At 38.5% G+C, this 23,085-nt stretch overlaps 2 protein-coding genes across 10 annotated transcripts in view; one reads left to right on the forward strand and one right to left on the reverse strand.

Annotated features, from left to right (window-relative positions):
• The window catches only part of MAP3K4 (mitogen-activated protein kinase kinase kinase 4), a 111,744-nt gene extending 97,481 nt beyond the window's left edge, over positions 1-14,263 (forward strand). For all 7 annotated transcript variants that reach the window (XM_039358243.1, XM_039358247.1, XM_039358241.1 and 4 more), the window contains 9 exons: positions 2,118-2,198; positions 3,834-4,025; positions 4,779-4,849; positions 5,400-5,516; positions 8,960-9,119; positions 10,657-10,779; positions 11,879-11,985; positions 12,833-13,012; positions 13,704-14,263. In XM_039358243.1, the coding sequence (XP_039214177.1) occupies positions 2,118-2,198; positions 3,834-4,025; positions 4,779-4,849; positions 5,400-5,516; positions 8,960-9,119; positions 10,657-10,779; positions 11,879-11,985; positions 12,833-13,012; positions 13,704-13,724 (1,052 nt within the window). In that variant the 3' untranslated portion in view covers positions 13,725-14,263. The remainder of the gene's footprint in view (positions 1-2,117; positions 2,199-3,833; positions 4,026-4,778; positions 4,850-5,399; positions 5,517-8,959; positions 9,120-10,656; positions 10,780-11,878; positions 11,986-12,832; positions 13,013-13,703) is intronic.
• A 3,267-nt stretch (positions 14,264-17,530) lies between these two features.
• Positions 17,531-23,085, reverse strand: part of AGPAT4 (1-acylglycerol-3-phosphate O-acyltransferase 4) — a 48,828-nt gene continuing 43,273 nt past the window's right edge. For 2 of the 3 annotated variants that reach the window (XM_039358323.1, XM_039358320.1), the window contains one exon: positions 17,531-19,030. In XM_039358323.1, coding sequence (XP_039214257.1) covers positions 18,939-19,030 — 92 coding nt within the window. In that variant the 3' untranslated portion in view covers positions 17,531-18,938. Of the gene's footprint in view, positions 19,031-21,266; positions 21,297-23,085 lie in introns of those variants that run through there. The other variant, XM_039358321.1, reaches the window with a different exon arrangement.

Genomic DNA, 23,085 nt, shown 5'->3' on the forward strand with positions numbered 1-23,085 from the left:
TATATAAGAATTTCCTGTTTTCATTTAAAGGGATTAGTATGAACCAAAAGTATTCATAGGCTTTTGGAGCTGCCAGAATTGCATATATGAATCTGGTTGATCTGCTGTTTCTTTGTGCTAAAACCCTTCATAATTTCATGGCCTCCAGCTGTTTTTAAACACTACATTCCCATCAACCGTGCCAATGGATGTATTCCATGCTTATGTATTAACATGAGTATGATAGAAATTATAGTCCAGTACAGCTAAAAAGCACAGTTTTGGAGGTATCATACATATATAGGAAAAGGATAACCTAAATGTATCATAAATTATCTGACTTAAATATAATCTAGAGAATTGCCCGTTGCTGGATAACTTGTATTTTTGTATGACCCTTCAAGTTACTTGGTATGACTATTCAAGCGTGAAATGTAAAACAGTTAGACGTGATTTGTTTCTTATGTAAATCAGGATTCAGTTATTCAAAACAAGGCATTTTGTTTTGCTGAACCTATTGAATTCTGTATGGGATAATTAGGCACAGTTGCTTGAATTTCTTTGTGACTATGAGTGCATTAGCCATAAATATCCAATTGAGTCTAATAGCTTCAAATAAATAAAGGCATTTTTAACAGTGGGTGAAAGTCCACAATTCACCAAATTGGTTTTTAAAATCTGTGTTGCTTCTTTTACCTCTTTAAGCAAGCAGCTGAGGTCTTGGCCCAGGCAGGGATAGCAGTCAGTTTTTTTTCCCCTGAAAGTGAAGTTGTGAAAGCACTTCAAGCAGTTTTTTGTGGCAAAAATTAGCACTCGTTTCCTTTTTAATTCAAAAAAAGCAGCTGCTTTCTAAGATGTCCTTTGGGTTTTAGCTTGAATACCGATAGTCATCCACTTACAACACTTTATTTAGTGACTGTTCAGAGTTTAACAATGGCACTGAAAAAAAGTGAGTAATGAACATTTTTCACACTAACAACTACTGCAGCATCCCTCACTTTCCAAGGTCGGTAAAATGAGGACCCAGATTGTTGGGGGTAATATGCTGACTCTGTAAACTGCTTAGAGAGGGCTATAAAGCACTGTGAAGCGGTATACAAGTCTAAGTGCTATTGCTGTGGTCAGGTGAATAAAATTTGGCTGCTTGGCAACTGGTTCATATTTATGACGGTTGCAGTGTCCCGGGGTCATGGCATCCCCTTTTGTGACCTTGTGTCAACCAAAGTCATTGGAGAAGCCAGATTCACTTGACAGCCATCTTCCTCACTTAACATTCATTTAACAATTATAGTAAGAAAGGTTGTAAAATGGAGCAAAATTCACTTAACAAATGTCTTGCTTAGCCACAGAAATTTGGGCTCAGTTGTGGTTGTAAGTCGAGGATTACCTGTATTAGTCAGAGTCTGAACATTCAAACTCCATTTCTTATACAAAGAAAAAGAACACTTAGTATAGTTAAGTTAACCTTCACTAGTCTTTATGGCTTTTTCTTATTCAATGTGCTCCATTAAATACGACATTGCTAGGGTCCACTCTGTTACACTTCATTTATTTCAATTACTTTGCTCTTCACTTTCCTTTTTAAATAGAAGCTTCTAGTTCTTCACTTCATTATTTTCTTTTGCACAGGTCTGTTTTTACATATATTATTTTTTTTTCCAGAGCATTCATTTTAAACTATTGTAGTGGAGTCAAAAATGTCTTGTGTGAGCTGTAGCATGCTTCCACTATAAATTTCAAATAAATGCCCTCCATCAGCAGGGCAGGCTATATCTAAGGATCTGCTGATCCTTGAGAACTTATTTTTGCCGTGAGGGGGCAAATTGGTCGTAGTCTGTAGAAGGGGTAGGGATGCTAGTTCCTTGACTGGTTCTCCACACCTAACCTACTGTCTCTAGAATAAAGAATAGGACATGAGGGGCCCAATGTTTATTTTTTTCATGGCTCAGTTCCTGTATATGTATATGTATAGCATCTCTTGCTGTGGAGCCTCATTCACACATTCGTGCTAGCCTTCACCCTCATGTTAATATAAGCAGGAATTCTTAAAAGCTGCTGAACAAAGGGTGAGAAATCAGTTCTTGGCTGTGTTTTGCGTGTGCCATACATTTCTTAACAGCACCTTTTGTTTTTCACAGAGCCATCTTATCCAAAAGGGGATACAAGTGGAACAGCCCGAAGAAGTTGGGAGCTTCGGACTCTTATCAATCAGACCAAAGGTTTAAAAAAAAAAAAAGAGTTTGATATTTTGGCAAGAAATGTATTTCAAACTGCCATTTCATAGTAGCTATAATTTAGTATTTCTATTCAAGGTTATTTTTCTTACCGTTGCCTCAAACTAGATTCATATTATTGGTTGTTGAACAAATCAAGCTTGTTCTCTTATTTCCTCCTTCAAGCGTATCCTTATATGTATCCATATTCTAGATATTTTCAATATAGTCTAGGAAGCCTTTGCCCTCAGATATTACTTCCAGACAACAAGAGTAACATGGCCAGATACAAGATATAAGTTCAAAATCATCTAGATGGCCCTGTCCCTCTTATATGGGATATAAAAGGAGGATTAAATCAGTGTCAACTCCTACCTTCTTCTTGCTAGCAATCATCCTTGGAGCTTGTCACGTTTGTTCAGTACAAATACATCCACATACTTACATGTAGTTGTAAACCAGTGTGGTATACTAGTTAAGGTGAAAGACTGGGAGCAGAGAGACCCAGATTTTAATCACCCACTAGGCATAAGAAGGCTAGGTGATTTTGCCTCCCTCCTCCTTCTCCTACCTGGATTAGGAAGTTGAATCGACCATCCTGCATTGGACCAGTGCAGGGATAGGCAACCTTGGCTCTTTTATGACTCGTGGACTTCAACTCCCAGAATTCCTGAGCCAGCCATGCTGGCTGAGGAATTTTGGGAATTGAGGTTCAAGAGTCATAAAAGAGCCAAGGTTGCCTACCCCTGGACCAGTGTGTTAGATTGTGGTCAGGGCTGTGGGGAGAAATAATTCCTGAATGTATCCCTATAGGAGGCACAATCACCAGACAATGTTGGTTGCTGCTCCATTCTAAGCCTTTCTTAATCTTTCTTCCTAATCATGTGCCTAATGTGGATTATGCAGCCTACCCTGTGCTTCCCAGTGCAGGCATAGGCACAAGACACACAGAGAAGTAATATGTGTATGGGAATAAAAATACCCAGATGCAATAAATTGCAAAGAACAGTTGTAGGAATTAGGTATGTCTAGTCTAGTGAAAAGAAGGACTAGGGGTGACATGATAGCTGTGCTCCAATAGTTAAGGGGCTGCCACAAGGAAGAACGGTTTGATCTATTTTGCAAAGCACTAGAAGGCAGGATAAGAAACAATGGATGAGAACTAATCAAGTAGAGAAGCAATCTGGAATTAAGGAGAAACTTCCTACCAGTGAGAATATCAACCAGTGGAACAGAGGCAACCATTTGCTGGAGGCTTTTAAGAAGACCCATTTGTCCAAAATGATACAAGGTCTCCTGCTTAAGCAGGAGATTATACTGCTAAGGGGGGTGGAAAGTAATCCAGAAACCATAGCTGCATGCCCAGTTTTTACAGCTGAATGTATATATAAATTTGGATCACTGGGGAGTGAGGGGAGGAAGGATTGAGAAGTAATTATCTTGCAAATATTCTAAATATATACCCTGGGTAAAATAAAGTCTAAATGATTGATTTTTTATTTCACTAAAGATAAACTTTTAAATATTGAGAGCATTTATTAGTTTTGCATCTCTGATAGGTTTCATACTGTTTTAATGGTGTAGGTAAATAAATGTAGTTCATTCATAATCAATGCTTTTGCCTATTCTGTTTGTTTCTAGACACTGCTTCCAGACAGGGACCTATGGAAGCAGTTCAGAAATCTGTCCAGCTGTTTGAAGAAAAGAGGTACTGGGAAATGAGGCGGAAAAACATCATTGGCCAAGTTTGTGACACGCCCAAATCTTACGATAATGTCATGCATGTAGGCTTAAGAAAGGTCACTTTTAAGTGGCAAAGAGGAAACAAAATTGGTAAGTTTCCAGGGAGCTACCTCTTGATATTTCAGTTATTACATTTATGCTTTTAATCCAGAAACGTCATGCACGTATCTTCCTGCATATTTTATTTTGATCTGGCTCAAGGACTTTGCTTTTGTCAATCCGTGCATTTATAATTGCTGGTTTGTTTAAAAAGCCATGGTGGATTAAAGCGTGCTAAGTCCAGGATATTATTGCCGATGATTTAGAAGTAAAGTAAGTTATTGCCGATGATTTAGAAGTAATGCAACTGTGTAAAGAGAGGTACTTAAGGTTAAATGACATATATTTTATATAGAATTCATTAGCTTTGGAATCGGATGGAATAGGTCAGGAGCTAGATCAGGGTAGGCAACCTTGTCTCTTTTATGACTCGTGGACTTCAACTCCCAGAATTCCATGCTGGCTCAGGAATTCTGGGAGTTGAAGTCCACGAGTCATAAAAGAGCCAGGGTTGCCTACCCCTGAGCTAGGTGATGGTGTTAATATGCACTCTTCATAACATAGCTATTATATATGATATTCTGGTCTTGTGTATGTGTGTGTTTAAAACACTTTCTGTTTAAATGCCTGTACATTAATTAGATTGTTAATTCCTAGAGCATTCAAGGCACCTAACAAAAGAATCCACACATACGTTTATGTAAATATTCTGTGGAAGATGATATATAACTGACTTATACTGATAAGGCTGTAGAAAAATTTTTTTTTCTTTTTCTTTCTTTTTTTTTAATTACAATTCTGCAGGAGAAGGCCAATATGGGAAAGTTTATACCTGTATCAGCGTTGACACTGGTGAATTGATGGCAATGAAAGAAGTAAGCAATGTTCTTGTAAAACAATTTTATATGTTTATATTTTTTGTTTGTTTGTGCGATTTATTTAATTATTTAAATGGCAGCTTTTTAAATTAAGCCATTTACTGTGAGAGAATGCCTCTTTCCTATTTGCTTCTTAGTATCAGAAGGAGAGGCATCCCATCGTATTCAACATAGAATAGAAGCATGGGTAAAAATGACAAGATAGAGGCCTCTCAGTAGCTGCACTAGCAGCATTTAATAACTTGTTGTAAGAAGAAATATGGAAGGTCAGCTCTTGTTTGCTGACTGGTAAATACTCTGTAATTCTTTTGTCTGTAGTAGATTTTAAACTTTTGTTACTTGCCCTAGAATAGAATTGAGGAGAAGAGAAGGGAAGGGAAGCTATATCTGTATTATCTGTACAGATCTGTGATTGTTCTTACTCATTCTGATAGTGATAGAATAAACAGATTGATGTATGGTTTCAGTATTGCTTTTCTCTAGTCAGTTTTCTTGTTAGCTTGGTTTGCAACACCCATGAAATATAATGTCTTTTTTTTTTTTGCAGATCAGATTTCAACCCAATGATCACAAAACAATAAAAGAAACTGCAGATGAATTGAAAATTTTTGAAGGCATTAAGCATCCTAATTTAGTCCGCTACTTTGGTGTAGAACTTCACAGGGTAAGGAGATGATGGTTACTGACTTTTGCAGTTAACATAGAGTACAAATTAAAATTGATTTAGTTGATAAGAGTATACCGGAATGTTGGTCTTGCTTTATGTTTTATGTACTATGCTTTATGTACTCTTAAGTTATGTTTCATTTTATTTGTGGAAGTAAATATATGTAGATTGTTCCAGGATTACATTTGCTATTTAGGAAACAAATGTGTGAGAAGCATGTTCCAATTTCCCAACAAAGCAGTGGATTTAGTTAAAGGATTCATAGGGGTTGATCCCTTAACCTTCATCTGTTGTAATTTCTCTACCCCAAAGGTTTTAGTAGCTGAACAGAGGGGAAATCCAAGTGTAATTTATATATTCATGTCACTTTTCTTCCTTTCAAAGTTAATAGAAATTGAAATGGTTGGCAAGTAAAACTGGAGAACAGTGAAGACAAAAAAGGATTCTGTTTGGCCTTCCTATAATTGGTTTTGCAGTGGGTCTTCCAGGGAAGAAATGGCAAACTGAGCATTACTTTGGTACCATGGTGGAATAAAGAGCCGGCAAATAGACTGACTCCTTATAATCCTTCTTTGGACAGGAGCGGACTTGAGTTTACCCTTAAGTTCTCCAAGTAGCTGTTCCTCGGAGGAGTCCATAAGACTATCTCTGGCTGGTTTCAAGCTGTAGGACAGGGGTCCCCAATTTGTGGGCTGCAGCCCACTACCGGGCTGTGGCCTGCTGGCCACCGGGTGGCGGATCAGGCTGGCCCCCAGCCACTATAAAAAACGGCACCATGTGGGGAAAACAGAGTGCCGCGCAGCAAAAACAGGGCGGTGCTAGTGTCAGTGGGCGCTAGCACCGTTCCGTTTGTGTCAAGCATGCTTGCACCCCGTTTGTATGTGCACGTGCGCATAAATGCTTTCCCCTCTGTTTCCCTCTGGTCCGCCAACCGAGGAAGGTTGGAGACCTCTGCTGTAGGAGATAAGAGAATTGCTATCATAGCCTAAGACTCAAGATTCTGACTCTGAAGAAGATACTCCAGCTGAACCTGTGGAATGGGGTTCAAGAGACACTAGGCCAGGAATCATATAAGGCTGATTGAGAACAAGTACAATCTTGACAGCTGGAGCAGTCAAATGAGAATAATATAAGGCCTCCCAACTCTGGCATGGGAGAGCAAAGCAAAAACAGTCTATGAGGCTTCTTGCAAGTGCCTGCAATCTGATCTGCTTTCCTGTACTGGAAACAACCCCTCTGATCTCCAGCTCTTGCATGACAATTTGTTTGGATTCTGCTTGTGAAATTCTGTGCTCTGGACTGGCTGACAATCCTAATCTGGCTTTTAGAATCTTGGAATGATTTTGGACTATTCTGCTCACTGTTGTTAAAAAGCTGATCATTCAGGCAAGGGTCTATTGGAGACTGTTCTTTTCATTCGCATGCTTTGACTGTTGTTATCTCTTTGATCTTGAGTAAACATTGAATTCCCATGGAACCTGTGTTTGAGTCTGTGATGGTCCAAACAAGATTTCTGCTTTAACCTTGTTCTTCTCATTCAGATAAACGCCAAAGAAAGAAATATTAGACCATTTATTCATCAGAAATCCCAAACAATAACTTACAGTTAAGAAGAGTTCTTCTGCTGAACATATCATGACCTTTTCCATTCCTTTGGGTGAAAAATTGAAGGTGAACTCACCCCATGGCTCTTATGGGGCACATCACCTCTTGTCCTTCTTCACAAAGACCTCTTTTACAAGCTGGCTAGTAGCCAGGATATCCTGTGATGAACTTAGTAGCTTCTCCTAGTGACCTGTTAACATGGGATTTACTGAATAGCTAAAACTACATTACCCATAAGCCATCTCTTAAGGAGAACCTAGTCAGTATTTGAAACTAGAAGCAGGACAATAGCCATCTTGCTGAAACTGCAGTCAGCTGATCTGAAACTGATGTGAAAGTTGATTTAATAATGACAAGCTATAAGAACAATACGTAAAAAGATGCTACACTGGATATACAAACGAAACCGGCTAATGTTTAATTAAAAGGGATATACAAATAACAAAGCAAAAGATTGGCCTGGATAATTTTCTTATATTGTATTTTAAAAAAGCTTTGAAAAAAAAATGTGATGATAAGGGTCAAAGAAAAAATGAAAAGAAATCAAATTCTAGTCTAGGACATAAGAAGAGACTAAAGATCAAGATTGTTAAAAGGAAAAGGATAACATATCAAGTTTCTTTGATCAAAGTTAAAATAGATGTAGTGTCATCCCTTGTAAACCCTAAATGGATTTTTGCTGCTTAGGACTGAAATGATGGAAGTTTTACATTTTGCTTCTAGATAAAAGATGAAATATTGTTTATTTAAGATGACAGATTTATAAAATTGTTTTTGCTTGTGATGAAGGGAGAAGTCATTTCTTGATATATTGCTTTTTTTCTTTACTATATTCTTATTTTTTTCTTCGCTATTTTGAAAAATAATTATATTTTCACTTTCTATTTTACTGTTCTATTAATTTGTTTTTGTTTATTTTTATTGTAATTTTAATAAAATTACTATTATAATTGTTTTTTCAGCTTGTGACATAGAGAAAAATTATCTTATGGATATCAACTCATAAGATACGATAAAATACTTGCACAATTGCTAGAAGATGTTCATCGTCTACCTGTTGTCTTAAAAATATAATGAAATTATGTGCAAGGAAAAGGAGACAGGGAAGGAAAAAGAGAAAATTTACCTTCAACATTAGTCCCTCTTTTAATTACCAAAAAGAATTTGCATAGCCTGAAAAACTAGCTCTATTTCAAATGGGTGAAAGTAGGAGAGAGGCCTCTTTTCTTAGGGTAGCCGATGGAGTAGACTTGATTCTCTTTTCTACCTTTGGCTGAAATTTGAAAAAAAAAGAAAAGAAAGGCTACTACCTTTGAGAAGGAACAAAGCACAACAGTAAAAAGCATGTAAAACTGTAATTCCCTTATTATAGTTAGACATTTAGTAAATTATATGAATTATATGAGTAATTTGCTGCAGCCATGTTTGTTGCTCGTTACTACAAAGATTTGTCCTCTTTCCTACTGCACGCACAATGGACTGTTGGCAAAATAGGATTTGGACTCTGTCGCACACCCTAATGTAATCAGCCCATTGCAAGATGAAGCCTACTTTATTGAAGGTTATGGAGTGGAACCAGCCAACTGTTTGTGGGGTAGAGCACAGTTTTGCCTTGTCTGGGGTTGGTTGCGAGTAAGCAACTGGGAAGCTTCTGTGTCTAATGGAGTATTAGAATTCCTGGTCTCCTGGCTTGTAACCTCTAGTATCTTTAACCACTACACCAAAGTAGCTCTCGTATTTCACATTCAGGCCTTATTGGACCATGCCTACAAATAAAGAGCTGCATTCTACCTAGTGAGGATGTCCAATTAAAACTCTTTGCACCTCAATTATAGGAAGAAATGTATATCTTTATGGAGTATTGTGATGAGGGAACGCTGGAAGAAGTGTCGAGGCTGGGCCTCCAAGAGCATGTTATTAGACTCTACACAAAGCAGATCACAACTGCCATCAATGTGTTGCACGAACATGGTATAGTGCATCGAGATATTAAAGGTAGTAATTTTATTTAGATTTCTCTTCTACTTTGGACTGTTCAACAGATGTTTGTTTAAAGCAGGGGTTCTCAACCTGTGGGTCGGGGCCCCATTTGGGGTCGAACGACCATTTCACGGGGGTCGCCAAACAATGCAGTCCGCCATTTTTTCCCCCTTTTCCTTAGCTGTGCTACTTCCTTTTATTCTATTGGCTTTTGAAAGCCAATAGAATAGACTCTCTTGAATAGAGTCTAATTCTATTGGCTTTCAAAAGCCAATAGGAATTGTCCAGGCTGTTTCTGCCCTGCTGAGCCCGCCAAAAGTCCCATTCTGCAAATGGTGCTGCACCAGTTGAGTAGTCCTTGACTTACGACCGGTTGAGTAGTCCTCAACTTACGACCGGTTGGGGGTTGCGGCATTAAAAAGGTTGAGAACCACTGGTTTAAAGCCAAGTGTAACAGATACACATTTTAGAAACAAATCACTTCAAATAACATGTTGCATTATTTTCAGCCTTTCCCAGTTCCTCTGCTCCGCAGCTGGATGTTTTAAGAGAAGTTTGCTTGCTTGTCAGCCAGAATGTATGGCTGATTGTATCTTTCACAGTTGTGATCAGTATTTAGAAATGAAGAGAACAGAAGGTTATTAGGAAATAACAGAAAATTCTGACACTTTCCACTGAATCTGAAGGATGCCTTTGGACTGAGACCACTTATCAAGATACAAATGGGGACACTTGTTACAACAATAATTGCATCAGCATACTGTATGTAAAAGAAAATATTACATGCTGATGTTTCGGAGATTGTTTAGTAGAGAATAGAAGCAGCAGGCAGTTATGCTTAACCACAGGATGTTAATGGTTGTTTTTCACCATTTGAAAGTCAAGTTGCCACTCCAGCTGGGTTTTAAATGTAATTCATCATGATCCAAGGATTGGCTTAAACATTCCTTTCTCACTTTTGCAGATTTCTAGAATAGCATAGTAGCTTAAGCAGTGAGACAGGCCTGCCTGAATAACGATTTATGATTTATGCTGCTGCTTCGTTTCTGCTTCTCCCTCTCTTGAAGACCATTTTCAGTTTCCATAGCAATGCACTGAGGAAGCATCCTGCAGATGGAAGCTCTTCCTTTCAGAGCTCAAGCTGGAGAAGAAAAATAGGAACAACTGCTATTAGCCTTGTGGGATCAGGAATTATGCAAACTTAATGAAAGTTTTTCTTTCCGAATTCTTCCTCATGCTTAAGAGATCATGAAAGGGATATATAATTAAAGTCCCCGTCTTTTATTTGGAGAATACAGGGATGCTGGGTCAGAAATAAGATTCGGATAAAAGAATCAAAGGAAATGTGTGGATCGCCCATCCTCGATTGCATGCAGGATATTTATAGGAATTTGTGAGCAGGAATATTAACTGTCCAGATATTTATAATGCATGTGCATTTATAGCTTGATTGTACTGTAACAATTTGGATCTAAAATCTTCTCTAATGTTTAATTGTGAGATCTTATTTGTTTGTTTGTTTGTTCATTTATTTATTTATTTTGGCTTTTAGGAGCAAACATCTTTCTTACATCATCAGGATTGATAAAGCTGGGAGATTTTGGCTGCTCTGTAAAATTAAAGAATAACACCCAGACGATGCCTGGGGAGGTGAATAGTACTCTGGGAACTGCCGGTAAGGAGGAACATACAACGAAATCTATGCATATAACACCATCTAGTAGCCATTGAGATTCTCTACTATATGCTGTTGACTTCATATCTTATTTTATTATGAGAATGTAAGTTCTAATCTTCAACAAAGCATCTATCCTCCATTCCAAGTACAGCTAGTCCTTGACTTAAGACCACAGTTGAGCCCCAAACCTATGTTGTTAAGTAAGAAATTTGTTAAGTGAGTTTTGCCCCATTTTACGATTTTTCTTACCACAGTTGTTAAGTGAATCACTACAGTTGTTAAATTAGTAACACCGTGAATCTGGCTTTCCCATTGACTTTACTTGTCAGAAGGTCACAAAAAGGTGGTCACATGACCCTGGGACACTGCAACCGTCATAAATATGAACCAGTTGTCAAAATCCGAATGTAAATCACATGACCATAGGGATGCCACACTAGACATACTGTAAATGTGAAAGATGGTCATAAGTCACTTTTTTCAGGGCTGTTGTAACTTCGAACGGTCATTAAAGGAATTGTTGTAACTACCTGTACTAGTTTAGCTACTGTTTAGGTTTTCAAGGTTGATCAACATTGCTTAAGTCCTGCCACCTTCTGGAATATCAATGTCAGTACAGATCTGTAAATCTAAATCAAAAATAAAATCTTCCGGCTGCATTGTCACAATTGTCCAAACTCTGCAGATCAGTAAAGCGCTCATCAGTATTATCTGCTATTATTTTTGATATTATGCAAAGCGATTTTATAGGGGCGTGCAACTGTTTTATAATTAACTTCAAGCTTTGTACTAGTCCTAGTAGGGATATAAAACTGTGTGGAAATATTTCCCTTGCACTAGAGTGAGTGGGACACCTGTAGCTCTTTCTTAAAGGCAAAATAAAATTTGTTGAAAATGCTTCTTAAATAAGCAATAATGTCTACCTTAAGTTCATATAGAATAACCGAAGGTTGTACTTTGTACTTGAAAACATGGCAGCAGAGATGGGTAGCTTACTACTGATCATGCTTTGGTTTCTCAGACAAATCCCTTTGTTGAGAAGCCTTCTGTTCCTTTTGTTGCATAAACTGATGTGATTCTGTGTGTTGTTTCAAAGCATACATGGCTCCTGAAGTGATTACTAGAGCTAAAGGAGAAGGCCATGGACGAGCAGCAGACATCTGGAGCCTTGGATGCGTTGTGATTGAAATGGTCACAGGGAAGGTAAGTCTCCTATATGACAGAGGTCCCCCACCTTTTTGGGCACCAGGGACCAGTGCCATGGAGAAAGGTTTTTCTGCAGACCAGAGGGGGTGTGGTTTTGAACACTGCCTGCATCCCGAGGATGGAGTTTTGCCTATTTGTGCGGCCCGCTTGCTGGCATGCTGTGGACCGGTGCTGGTCCATGGACCGGGGGTTGGGGACACCTGCTATATGATGTTCAATCAATTTAGTTAACTGAGGATGCCTTGTGGATGATCTGAAACATGCCATTATTGGATTTCTGGGATATTAAATAACTTGAACTTTGCTCAGTTAAAAGCCACTAGCAAGAGAAGAATTAATTTTGATTGAAATCCTGAGTGTACTTTCCTAAGCTTAATAGAAAGAACTGATTCAACTGCATAGAACCTATTTATTAAAGATGAAGTATGAATGAATCTTGTCCTTGCGACATCATTTAGTTCATTTATCTTTTGGAGCCTAGTTGAAGACCTCAGAGAAGTCTGCACAGATTTCTGCTATCTCCAAATAGGGAGATTCCAGATTTCAGATAAGCCAACATTGTAAATAGAGTCTAACCAGTATGAAAATTGCTTGGGAATATTGTTTGGTGCATTGCTTGATTCCTAAATGTATTAATGGAATAGAGAGATAACTAAATCTTGCCCACTGATTGGAATTGCCCCCCACCCCATGTGATTATGAATCTTCATACTCAGGTTTATTCATTACACTTATCAGAGCTTATTGTTATCAAAGAAGAAATGCAGCAACTAACTTACCACAATGCGTCTAGTCAGTGAGAAAATTCAGTTTCTCAACCTGGATTACTTCTATTTTGTTACAGAGACCCTGGCATGAATTTGAGCATAATTTTCAGATCATGTATAGAGTAGGGATGGGTCATAAGCCACCGATTCCTGAAAGGATAAGTCCAGAAGGAAAAGATTTCCTTTCTCATTGCCTGGAGAGTGATCCAAAGATGAGATGGACAGCTAGCCAGCTCCTCGATCATTCATTTGTCAAGGTTAGTTAAGCTTGGCTATTCTTGATAGTAACTCTGGGGATCTTATTCTTTAGAACATAAGTGGACCTGTTTAAATTAAAAAGAGCCTGTGGATTTTAGTTCTAGTTTTCATAAGCAATTACTGCACATTTTTCTTCTTTTAGAGTCGTCAGAAGAACTGGAACAGCATAAATCATTCAGCATAAATACGTAACCCCCAACTTAACTGGGAGATAAAGACATTGCTTGCATTTTCAGAGTTTTCCCCTATTGGCAAACTTCTAAATGATTAGGCTTTGTGTGCCTTTGGGACAATGAATAGTGCACAAAAAGGAGGTAGGGGCAGACTTAGGGGAGCCTACAGTTTTGCTGCCGGGCTAAGCATCTTTAAAGCAAAATAAAAGTATCCTAATTCTAACCAGATATGCTCAGCGGCTATAAGATGCTGAAGGAGGACAGGTGATGGCACGAAGGGCATTAGCTTGAATCCCAATCAGCATGATTCCAAAGTGCAACATTTGGCTCAGTCCAAGGGTGTCCAACCTTAGCAACTTTAATTTCTTAACTGGTGGCCATGCTGGCAATGGAATTCTGGGAGTTGAAGTCTTCACACCCAGAAATGGCCAAGGTTGGGAAACACTGTCCAACAGCATCATACCTTTAAAAGAAAAGCCTAATAGAGCTAATTATCTGTTGTCTCGTTACCACCCAGGTGTGCACAGATGAAGAATGAAGCTATGCACATGGTTGCCTGTATTCGGGTGAAGTATTTTTGAATCACTACTATATGTAATATTTACATTTGGACTGTGTTGAGACACAGGATATGACTCAAGGCCTAACAAGACTGAAGACTGCACAAGTGACAAGCGTCACTTTTACTGCTGCTGCTGTTTGTTTCCCTTGGCACCTGTTGTTCCCCTGGCAGCCCCATGAGTTTAAAGAAGCTGCATGTTTCAGTGAAAGTGCCATTACTACTGTATAATGGACCATGACCTTATTTTTGTCCTTTCTCTGTTTCTCAGATGACTGAGAACTGTAATGTTAATATGTAGGATTTTTGAACTTTTAGGTTCAAAAACAAAGTTAGTGTTATATCAGGCATTCTGAACCTTATTTTTAATCTCCTGTTTGTTGAGTGCACTGACTGTGAACTTCTATTTTTCTGTTTTTTTTTTGTTTCTGTTTTTTATTGGCCAGCTTGATTCGTTATGCAGATGTTGATTGAAGAAATTTAAAAGCTTTTTCTCAATAAATGGTTTATTTTAGGAAGTCTTTGGTTTCCTATTTTGTTGCTGAAGCTGACACTTAAATGGTTTTCTCCTCATCAGGAGTCTTAGTTGCACTTGTGTAGCTGTTTGAGCTATAGTTTGGATAGGGATTTTAAAATTTCTGGGAAGGTAAGTAGCTTTTACTATTGCTCACAGTTATGCTTATATCTTGCCACTAAAGCTTAATTCAAGAGAGAATCCAGATCTTCAGATGTAACTAATGTAGGAATCCGTTATGGCATTCACCTGCAATTATAGACTTCAGTAACATATCAGGCTGTGGTTTTATCTCCCTACTATTGCTATGGTAGTTCTTTCTCCCCAAACCAAAATTCAGAGTTGCAAGTGTAATGAAGCTTCTATAAATAATTCCTTTAAATAGTTCAGTGGTTCATTTCCTTGAACAAAGGAAATTCATCTCAGAGAGAAAAGTGGTTGTCAGCCAAGAGTAGCTAAATTGCATATGATTTTCAAAGCAAAAGTCTAGCAAAGAAGATTCTAATTCAGTTTGTGCATATTTGGCTACCATTAGAAGAGCTTAAACTTAATGTTTGCAGTTCTCTTACACAGACTGAATTGCCAAATTTTAATCCTCGCTTTTTAACTCCTCTACTTGTTTAAATCAGATGTGGCGTCTCCCTGTACAATATCCATAGTTGCAATTCTTTTATAAAGACACATGCATGCATCCCCATTGATATCATATGCTTATATTTAGCATTGATTTCTCAGCACCCTTCTATTTCGTTAATGATGTGTTGAAAAGTACATTCACATCTAAGTACACTGCTATTTTAGCAAAAATCAAGCTATATATCTTCCTTGGCATTTGGATATTATGGTAACATATGGGTTAAAAGTTGATTAAAACATGGCATCTAGGGTCAGTTCACTTTTTTAGACTAAAAGCAATGCTTGTCAATGAAGCACTAAATGTTTAATTTTGCTTAAATTATAATCAGGGTTTTTTGTATTTCATGTGGTTTCAGAAGTTGAAAGAAATTAAGCAGGAATGAGACAGCCTTTGAAATAAAGTAATCCTGCTGTACAAGGAAGTAAGTTTCTATTTCCAAGAAGTACATCATAAACGACACTGGTCAGGAGGATCCAGTTGGTATTCCCATCATTATTATCCATTGAAAACAAAAGTTCAACGAGAGATTTTTTTTTCAAGTCAACTTTGAATATGCAGTAAATATAAGGATGGGGAATCGTAGGTCCGTTAGAGTAATAGGTGGATAAGTAATGGACTGAATGCAGCAGTAAAGTGAAGTGTTTTGGAAATCACTTGTTCAGTATAATGGAAAAGGGTAACTGAATGAGAGAATTTAAATACATTATCTTGAATTTCTCCATACCACAAGTAGTCCTTGACTTACGACTACAATTGAACCCAAAATTTCTGTTGCTAAGAGAGACAGTTGTGAGCTCTATGACCTTTCTTGTCACAGTTGTTAAGTGAATCACTGCAGTTAAGTCACCTGTTTAGTGAATCTGGCTTCCTCGCCACTGACTTTGCTTTTCAGAAGGTTGCAGAGGGTGATCACATGACCCTGGGACACTGCAACCATCATAAATGAGTCAGTCGTTTTGATAACATGACCATGGAGAAGCTGCAGTGGCCGTAAGTGTGAAAAGCAATCATAAGTTCTTTTTTCCAGTGCCATTGTAACTGAACGGTCAAACGAACTGTTGTAAGTTGAGGACTGCCTCTATATCAGGAATGAAGTTACCTGCGTACCGGTCTCCGGGATTAATGATTAATAAAAGAGCCGAGGTGGCGCAGCATTTAGAGTGCAGTACTGCAGGCCACTTTAGCTGACTGTGTTTAGCAGGTCAGCGGTTCAAATCTCACCGGCTCAAGGTTGACTCAGCCTTCCATCCTTCCGGGGTAGGTAAAATGAGGACCCAGATTGTTGGGGGCAATGTAAATATATATATACATTGCTTACTGGTGTACACCATTTAGAGAATGCTTGCACTTAAAGCGGTATATAAGTCTCATAAATAAATAAATAAATGATGGTAACATGTTGAAAGCAACTGAGCTAAATAAAAGGGCAAGCTAACCAAAAAGATCTGTTACTTGGAGTCTGCTATAAATCAAAGCAGTCAGAAGAGGTAAAGCAGCATTGAAGCTTCAGAAAAAATTAAAACAGTTTTGATGAAAGATTTCAACTATCCAGGTATCTGTTAAAAGTCTCATTCTGCCAAATATATCAGCTAAATTCTTGTGGTCCTGATAATTTTCCCTTTCAAAAATAAGAGGGTGGCTCTGTTAGCTTGGAATTGGTCCTTGCTAAGGGATTCACAGAGTATTTTTAAATGGCTGGGATGTTGGATACACCATTAACTACTAAAAACAGTCTACCTCAAACAATGAATTTTAGAATGCTAAACAAACCATTGTAGTATAAAGGTTGATTTTTACTTAAGCCACAGAACTCTAAAGCTTTGTTTACAAATTAAAATATCAAGAGTTTGCAGATTTATTTGGCCTAAACCAAATAATCTACATTAGAGTTTGGTGTAATATATTATTAGAATATGATAAACTCTACAGGGAGACATAATAGCAGCAGTGCAGATCTATACATCAAAGAGGCCAGAGTACTATCCAAGCTGAGATACTGTCAATATTCTAATACAGGGGTAGGCAACCCAAAACACTCGAAGAGCCACTTGGACCCGTTTCCCACTGAAAACCAAACAGCGGGAGCCGCAAAACCCTTTTGATATCTAAAATGAAGATAACACTGCATATATCTTTGTTTACCTTTATTATAGGTGTGTGTGTGTGTGTGTGTGTGTGTGTGTGTGTACGTACATACACAGAGGTAAAAAAGGATATATGCAATGTTATCTTCATTTTAGATGTCAAAAGGGTCTATCTGCCCTTGGTCTGCCAGTCCTCTTCCCCCATTCTTTCTTTCTCTCTCTTTCCTCTCTCTCTCTCTCTCTCTTTGTCCCCCCCCTCCCGTCTCTCCTCTCCTATCTGCTGCTCACCTGGCAAACTGGCTTCAAGCTGTTCTTCAATGAGCTCGGGTAGGCAACCTCGGCTCTTTTACGACTCATGGACTTCAACTCTCAGAATTCCTGAGTCAACATAGCTGGGCTAGCTAGCTCTCTCCCGCCTTCCTGCTGACGCTGCAAAGGGAGGAGCTCTGCCCAATAAGCTTTTCAGCTCCTCGGAGAATACTGCGAGTGCATTCTCTTTTACACACACAGAGAGACAAGCAGGGAAGCGCAATTGCCTCTCTCTGTCTCTGTCTCTCTCTGCAAAGGCAGAGGAGGCTGGGAGCCACAGGGGAAGGCTCAAAGAGCCGCATGCGGTTCCGGAGCCGCAGGTTGCCAACCTGTGCTCTAATATAAATAATTTTCATGATCATTATATCATATACTAGGAATGCAGCCAATGTAACATCTGTATTTAAAATTTAAATGAGGATTCTAGAAAAGATGGGACATATAATTTACTATCTAATTTGGATAATAGTATTAAAGGTAATACTGTGCATATAGAAAATACATTTTAGTGAATAAGAGTTTCTATAGAAATAACTTTACTAATGCTTTGAGTTCCTTGGGAATGTTGATGTATGAATAACTGCATTGTGCTGGGTATTTCTGTAAATGGACTTTTAGACAGCTTTTAACTTTACTGAAATCTTGGGAGTAAAGAGACAGTCTTTTATAGATTCATAATGATTAAAGCATAAGAAGCAAAAAAGGAAAAATTACAGTAGAAGAATGCAAGAAATAGATTACTTTAGGTCAGGATATGTAATTATGACTGGAAATGTTAAACCTTTCCAAATGTAATAAAGGATTGAGAATGAGTACTCTGGAGCCAAGTCCAGAAAGGAAATAAACAAATGCAAATTTAAAAAAATGGGATTGCAAAATAAAAGAGCACTAACTGCATTCACTTCACTTTCTGAAGTGAACTGAAAACGAACTGGTAATACAAGTCTCTCTGCAAACTGAAAACAAATGTTAAGGGGAAAGTCTTCCTATTTTTATCAGGCTGGCCAAAGGATAAATATTTGGATAGTGCTAAGTAGCTCAGTGAAAGTACTATTCAAGTATCACTCATTGGTTAAAACAATTACTTCCGCAGAAATAGAAGTGAAACTAAACAAACCTAAAACCATTTGGAATACAGACTATAATAAGCCTCTCTGGGCTTTCCAGAGGCAGCTTGTTGGTCACAATTGGGAAACGCCACCAGACTAGAAAGAGCAAAGTAAGGAAGTTCTTACTTTCTTAGTTAAATACGTAAAATACTCATTTTGGTCATCTTGTAGGAAAGTAAATTTTATTTCATATTTTAATCCATTAAAGATTTATTCAGAAAAAAAGAATATTAATTCCTTCATTTGCTTTCTTCCTATACTTTGCATATTGTCTCTTTCTTAGTTAAAAAAACCCCCTGCTTCTCTGAAAAATCTGAATAAAAAAAGTATAGAAAAAAATAAAATGAATTGCAGACTATTGATTCTTGTTGCCAGCTGGAGCAGGGTGGGGGTGGGGGGAGAGATGGATAGAGAAGAGACGTGACTTCAGTGAAGGCATGAGCTCTCTCTAACAGATTCCTGGTCTTCATGTCTGAAGATAGATGTGCACAGCAGTTCACAAGCTTGTTCCCTTTGGGTATGAAGCAGTCTCTGGAGATTTCATTTTTGCTTCTCCTTGTGTCCGTGGTTGCCATAAGTTGAGCCTTTGTTAATTTCTGTTACTGCTATCATCCATCGAACACCAACTGAAACTGAAATTTTAAAAAAGAGGATATCTGGTGTTAAACACAGAGAAGTAAGGAGAAGGAGAAAACTATTAGCAAATTCTCTTGCATATGCAAACTTTATATTGCATATATATAGCATATACAGCATATACCAGTGGTGGTGAACCTATGGCACGGGTGCTAGAGGCGGCACTCGGAGCCCTCTCTGTGGACACACATGCCATTTCCCCAGCCTTGCCTCCCCCATGACTCCCTCCTCTCCGTGGCCCACACAGAGCAGCGCAGCCAAGGACATGGCAGCCAGGCAGCGTAGACAAGACTCTGCCCTCACACCCCATCATGCAGTTGATGCTGCAGGGCGCGGGCAGAGGGTTGGCCATCATAGCGCTGCTGGGTTGCCTGGGCGATCTCCGGCAGGCCCTGGAGGCGGTGAGTGGTCCTGTGGGCAGGTGGGGGGATGGGGGGCAGAGTGGGGGCGGGCAGGGGGGTGGAGCGGAGGCGCGGCCAGTTTTGGGGCACTCGGTCTTTAAAAGGTTCGCCATCACTGACATATACAAACTTTACATTGCCCTGCTAGTACTTTGCCATGTTATGCAAAGAAAGAGAATTATTCAGCCTTTGGGATATCATGCTAGAAATAAATGCTTTTCTTCTATAGTTTTAAAAATATTCTAGGAGAAAAAATAGGCACAAAAACACACACTGCTGATTGTCAGATCCTTTGTTCAACTAGACGGATTACTGTACAATACTGCCCATTTTATCTCTTTAAAGTTATATCACTTGTTTAAAATCATTTATATATCCCTTACTGGAAATGCTTTGTGTGCAATAATTGATTAAAAGAATACAGAAATTTCTCTAATGAAGAATTATTGGTGGTATCAAGAAACCAGGAGCCAAGACAGAGTTCAGAAAGCGCTACATGTTTATTACATGCAACCTACATACAAGAATCTGATCTACTAACGATCAAGGCAAATTGGTGCCAGATAAGAGTCAATGGACTTGATTCAAGGGAGGCTGGCCTTGGATTTCTTTCACGGGTGTAGGGACTCCAGACTGATGATGCATTTGACCCAGGCCCTTACAACTGGCTAATTTGGGGGCATTAAAATATAGAATGCTATATATGCCGTTCGAAAGTCTTCTGAAGATCAAAGGGCTTCCTTCCAGACAATGTGGTGATTAGCCTGTAACCCTACAAAACCCTTGATCTTTAAATGACTTCTAAAAGCATGACCCTCCCCAAGCCTAGTCAAACAATTTTGTATCGTATAGCTGCAAGGATATTACGAGTTAACTTCTAAAACTCTTCTCCCTCAGTGATGGTAGCAGCAGTGTCTCTTACGGCATAAACAATTGCCAAGCGTTTTGACAGCACTTAAATTCAACAGTAGCAATAAATAAATACAATAAAATATTCTCTGCAGAGAGCACAAATGCAGTTATCATTTCCTCCACCCTAAATATATATTCACTTGCTACAGAATAGTATGGACTATGAACAGAAAATTCATTGTGGTATTAGAAAGACTGAGGTTGCCTGATTCATCTGAGCTTAACAGTTTTGTGACAGGCTATTAAATAATCCTATAACCATACTTCCAAAGCAGAATAACCAACCACCAAATACACCATTGGGGGAAGACACTCAACAACTCCAGCTAGGAAAATCCAAGAATCTGACATATATAAGATATATAATATTCCCATTATATCAAAATAGTTTTGAATGAGCAAAGTTAAAAACTACATTGGTCATAAAAATAAGAACTCAAAGCACAAGTTAATCCCACAAGTGACATAACGCCTTTTGCATCAACTATATATATGGCTTCCTGGGCTGGACAGCATTCTGTGTGCAGAACTTGACTGCTGTTTCATTTTTTTCCAAATGGATCTTGTATATGATGACAGCTTTCTGCGATTATTACTGACCTTTAAAGCCATGTCCTAAATGGAAAAGGTACTCTGTGATAGCAGTAAGTCCGTGCAAAGTTTTAGATCGACATAAAAATGTAACAACTAGTCTCAACTTTTACATGCAATTCAGATTATTTCAAGTCAACTTGGTTTGGTGGAAAATATTGGAAAAATTACTGTTTTCTGTTTAACTGGAACCTCAATAATAACCAAGAGAACTAAGCACTATAAGTTCAGTTTTCACAATATCTCAGCCCATCTGTTACTCTAATAGACTTGAGTGAGATACTCAGTCCTGGGTCAGCGCCAACAATTTCACTTACTGGCTTCTAGCCTTCTTCAAGGTTTGACTCCTAGCAGAGGCCTAGAAAGGAGGAGAGAAAGAGAGAGAAAGGAAACACATGCACAGGAACACATGCACCATTCAGTTGAAACTGCATGCTCATGAATTTTTATAAAAGACATTGTGTTGAAGCTGTTGCAGAAATTATTGAAAAGAATCCACAATCTGTAGTGTAAGGTACAGCCTCGCTTTTTAAAGGGTATGGGTGGTCCTAATTTAGTGACTGCCTTGTTAAACAGCCATTTCAAGTTAACAGTGGTTGGGGGGGGGGGAAACTGATCACTCCTTCCATTTACAGCCACTATTACATCCTGGAGTCATGTGATCACCATTTGGATCCTTTGCAACCCTTATTTACAACAATCACAGCATCCTGTCATCACATAATTGTCATTTATAAGCTTCACAACTGGTTTCCAACAAGCAGATTTAAGGGAGAACAGATAAGTGGAATCAAGTCATTAAGTGAGATGTGATGTCTCACTTAATGACCATGGTGATTTGCTTAATGATGGAAGTGACAGTGAGACAATGAGTCACAAGATTATTTTGCTTAAGAGGCCAGGACACTCGGTAACAAGTTTCCAGTCCCACCTGCTATTAGTAAGCAAGGTCTGTTATACTTCCTACTCAATTAGATTACTGATCCACAATCCATTTTAATTCTTGCTACAAACAGATGAAGAGGGAAGGGAATAGTTTATAGAAACTGTGTGAGAGACAGGAGTGCAAGGTAAAGAACTCATCTCAAAATGTCTTAAATATATTACCAATTTCTGTACAATTTGGTCATAATGCTTCTAATAATTAGCTGATTTCACTTTCAGCTGAAATTGAACTAGATCAGGGGTGTCAAACTCGCAACGTCATATGACATGTCGCGACATATCGCAACTTTTTTGCCATTGCCGGCAATGGGGTGGGTGTGGTTTCGCTATGATGCATCTGGCCCATCTGTACTCATGGTTGAAATGAGAGATCTTTGGGGTTGATTTTTTGGGGGGGGGGCAGACATTTAATTCACCACTGATGATATTACCTAGTCTGGACAATGAAATGTCTGGCAGAAAACAACCAAGCTCAGAATATTTTTGAATAGCAGCTTAATAAGGCTAATATACTGGCAATCACCCGGAAAATGAAAACTATTGAAAATAAACATCAGAGGAAACAAATACATTTGATGTTGTGATAGCAGCCACTAGCACTACATTGTTCAGAGACTTCAATCAATTATGTATGGGGCTTCTCTATAGGGTATATTTTATGTGAATGTGCAGAAGAACAATCCATTTCACATATCTACAGTGCATAGGATACCCTTCAACATGTACAGAAGAAAGTCTCATGCTGGTGAAAGAAAATGCTGTTGAAGTAGTAGCCCAATATCGGGTGAATGTCACTTAATTTTAATCCTATTTGTTTTATATACTACTGGTATATTTCTATGATCTATTTAATACATTTTACATGCTCAGTGTTGAACATCCGTATGGCTACAATTTGAAGGTGCTTCTGACATGAATAAAGAATCATTATCTTAACTCTTCTAATTGACCAAGTACTCCCTCTGCTGGGTGGTTTCTTGCAAATCCTTTTGAAACACTCCACATTTACTACAGTTGTGCAGCACTCCAGGTTGAAAGACAAGATGCTTCACAGTGCATGAGACAGTAGCATAGCATCTATCCACAACCATGTCCTTTATCCAGATTGCACAGCTGCCCTGTATAGTTGTAGCAATAACCCAAGGCAAAAAGACATACTCGTTTTAAGAAGTTGCAGGTAAGTGCTATGTATGCACCCCTGT

This window comes from Crotalus tigris, unplaced genomic scaffold (genome assembly GCF_016545835.1).
Source record: "Crotalus tigris isolate CLP2741 ecotype Arizona unplaced genomic scaffold, ASM1654583v1 scf7180000019007.31208882:3723066, whole genome shotgun sequence".
In the NCBI taxonomy this organism is placed as follows: domain Eukaryota; kingdom Metazoa; phylum Chordata; class Lepidosauria; order Squamata; family Viperidae; genus Crotalus; species Crotalus tigris.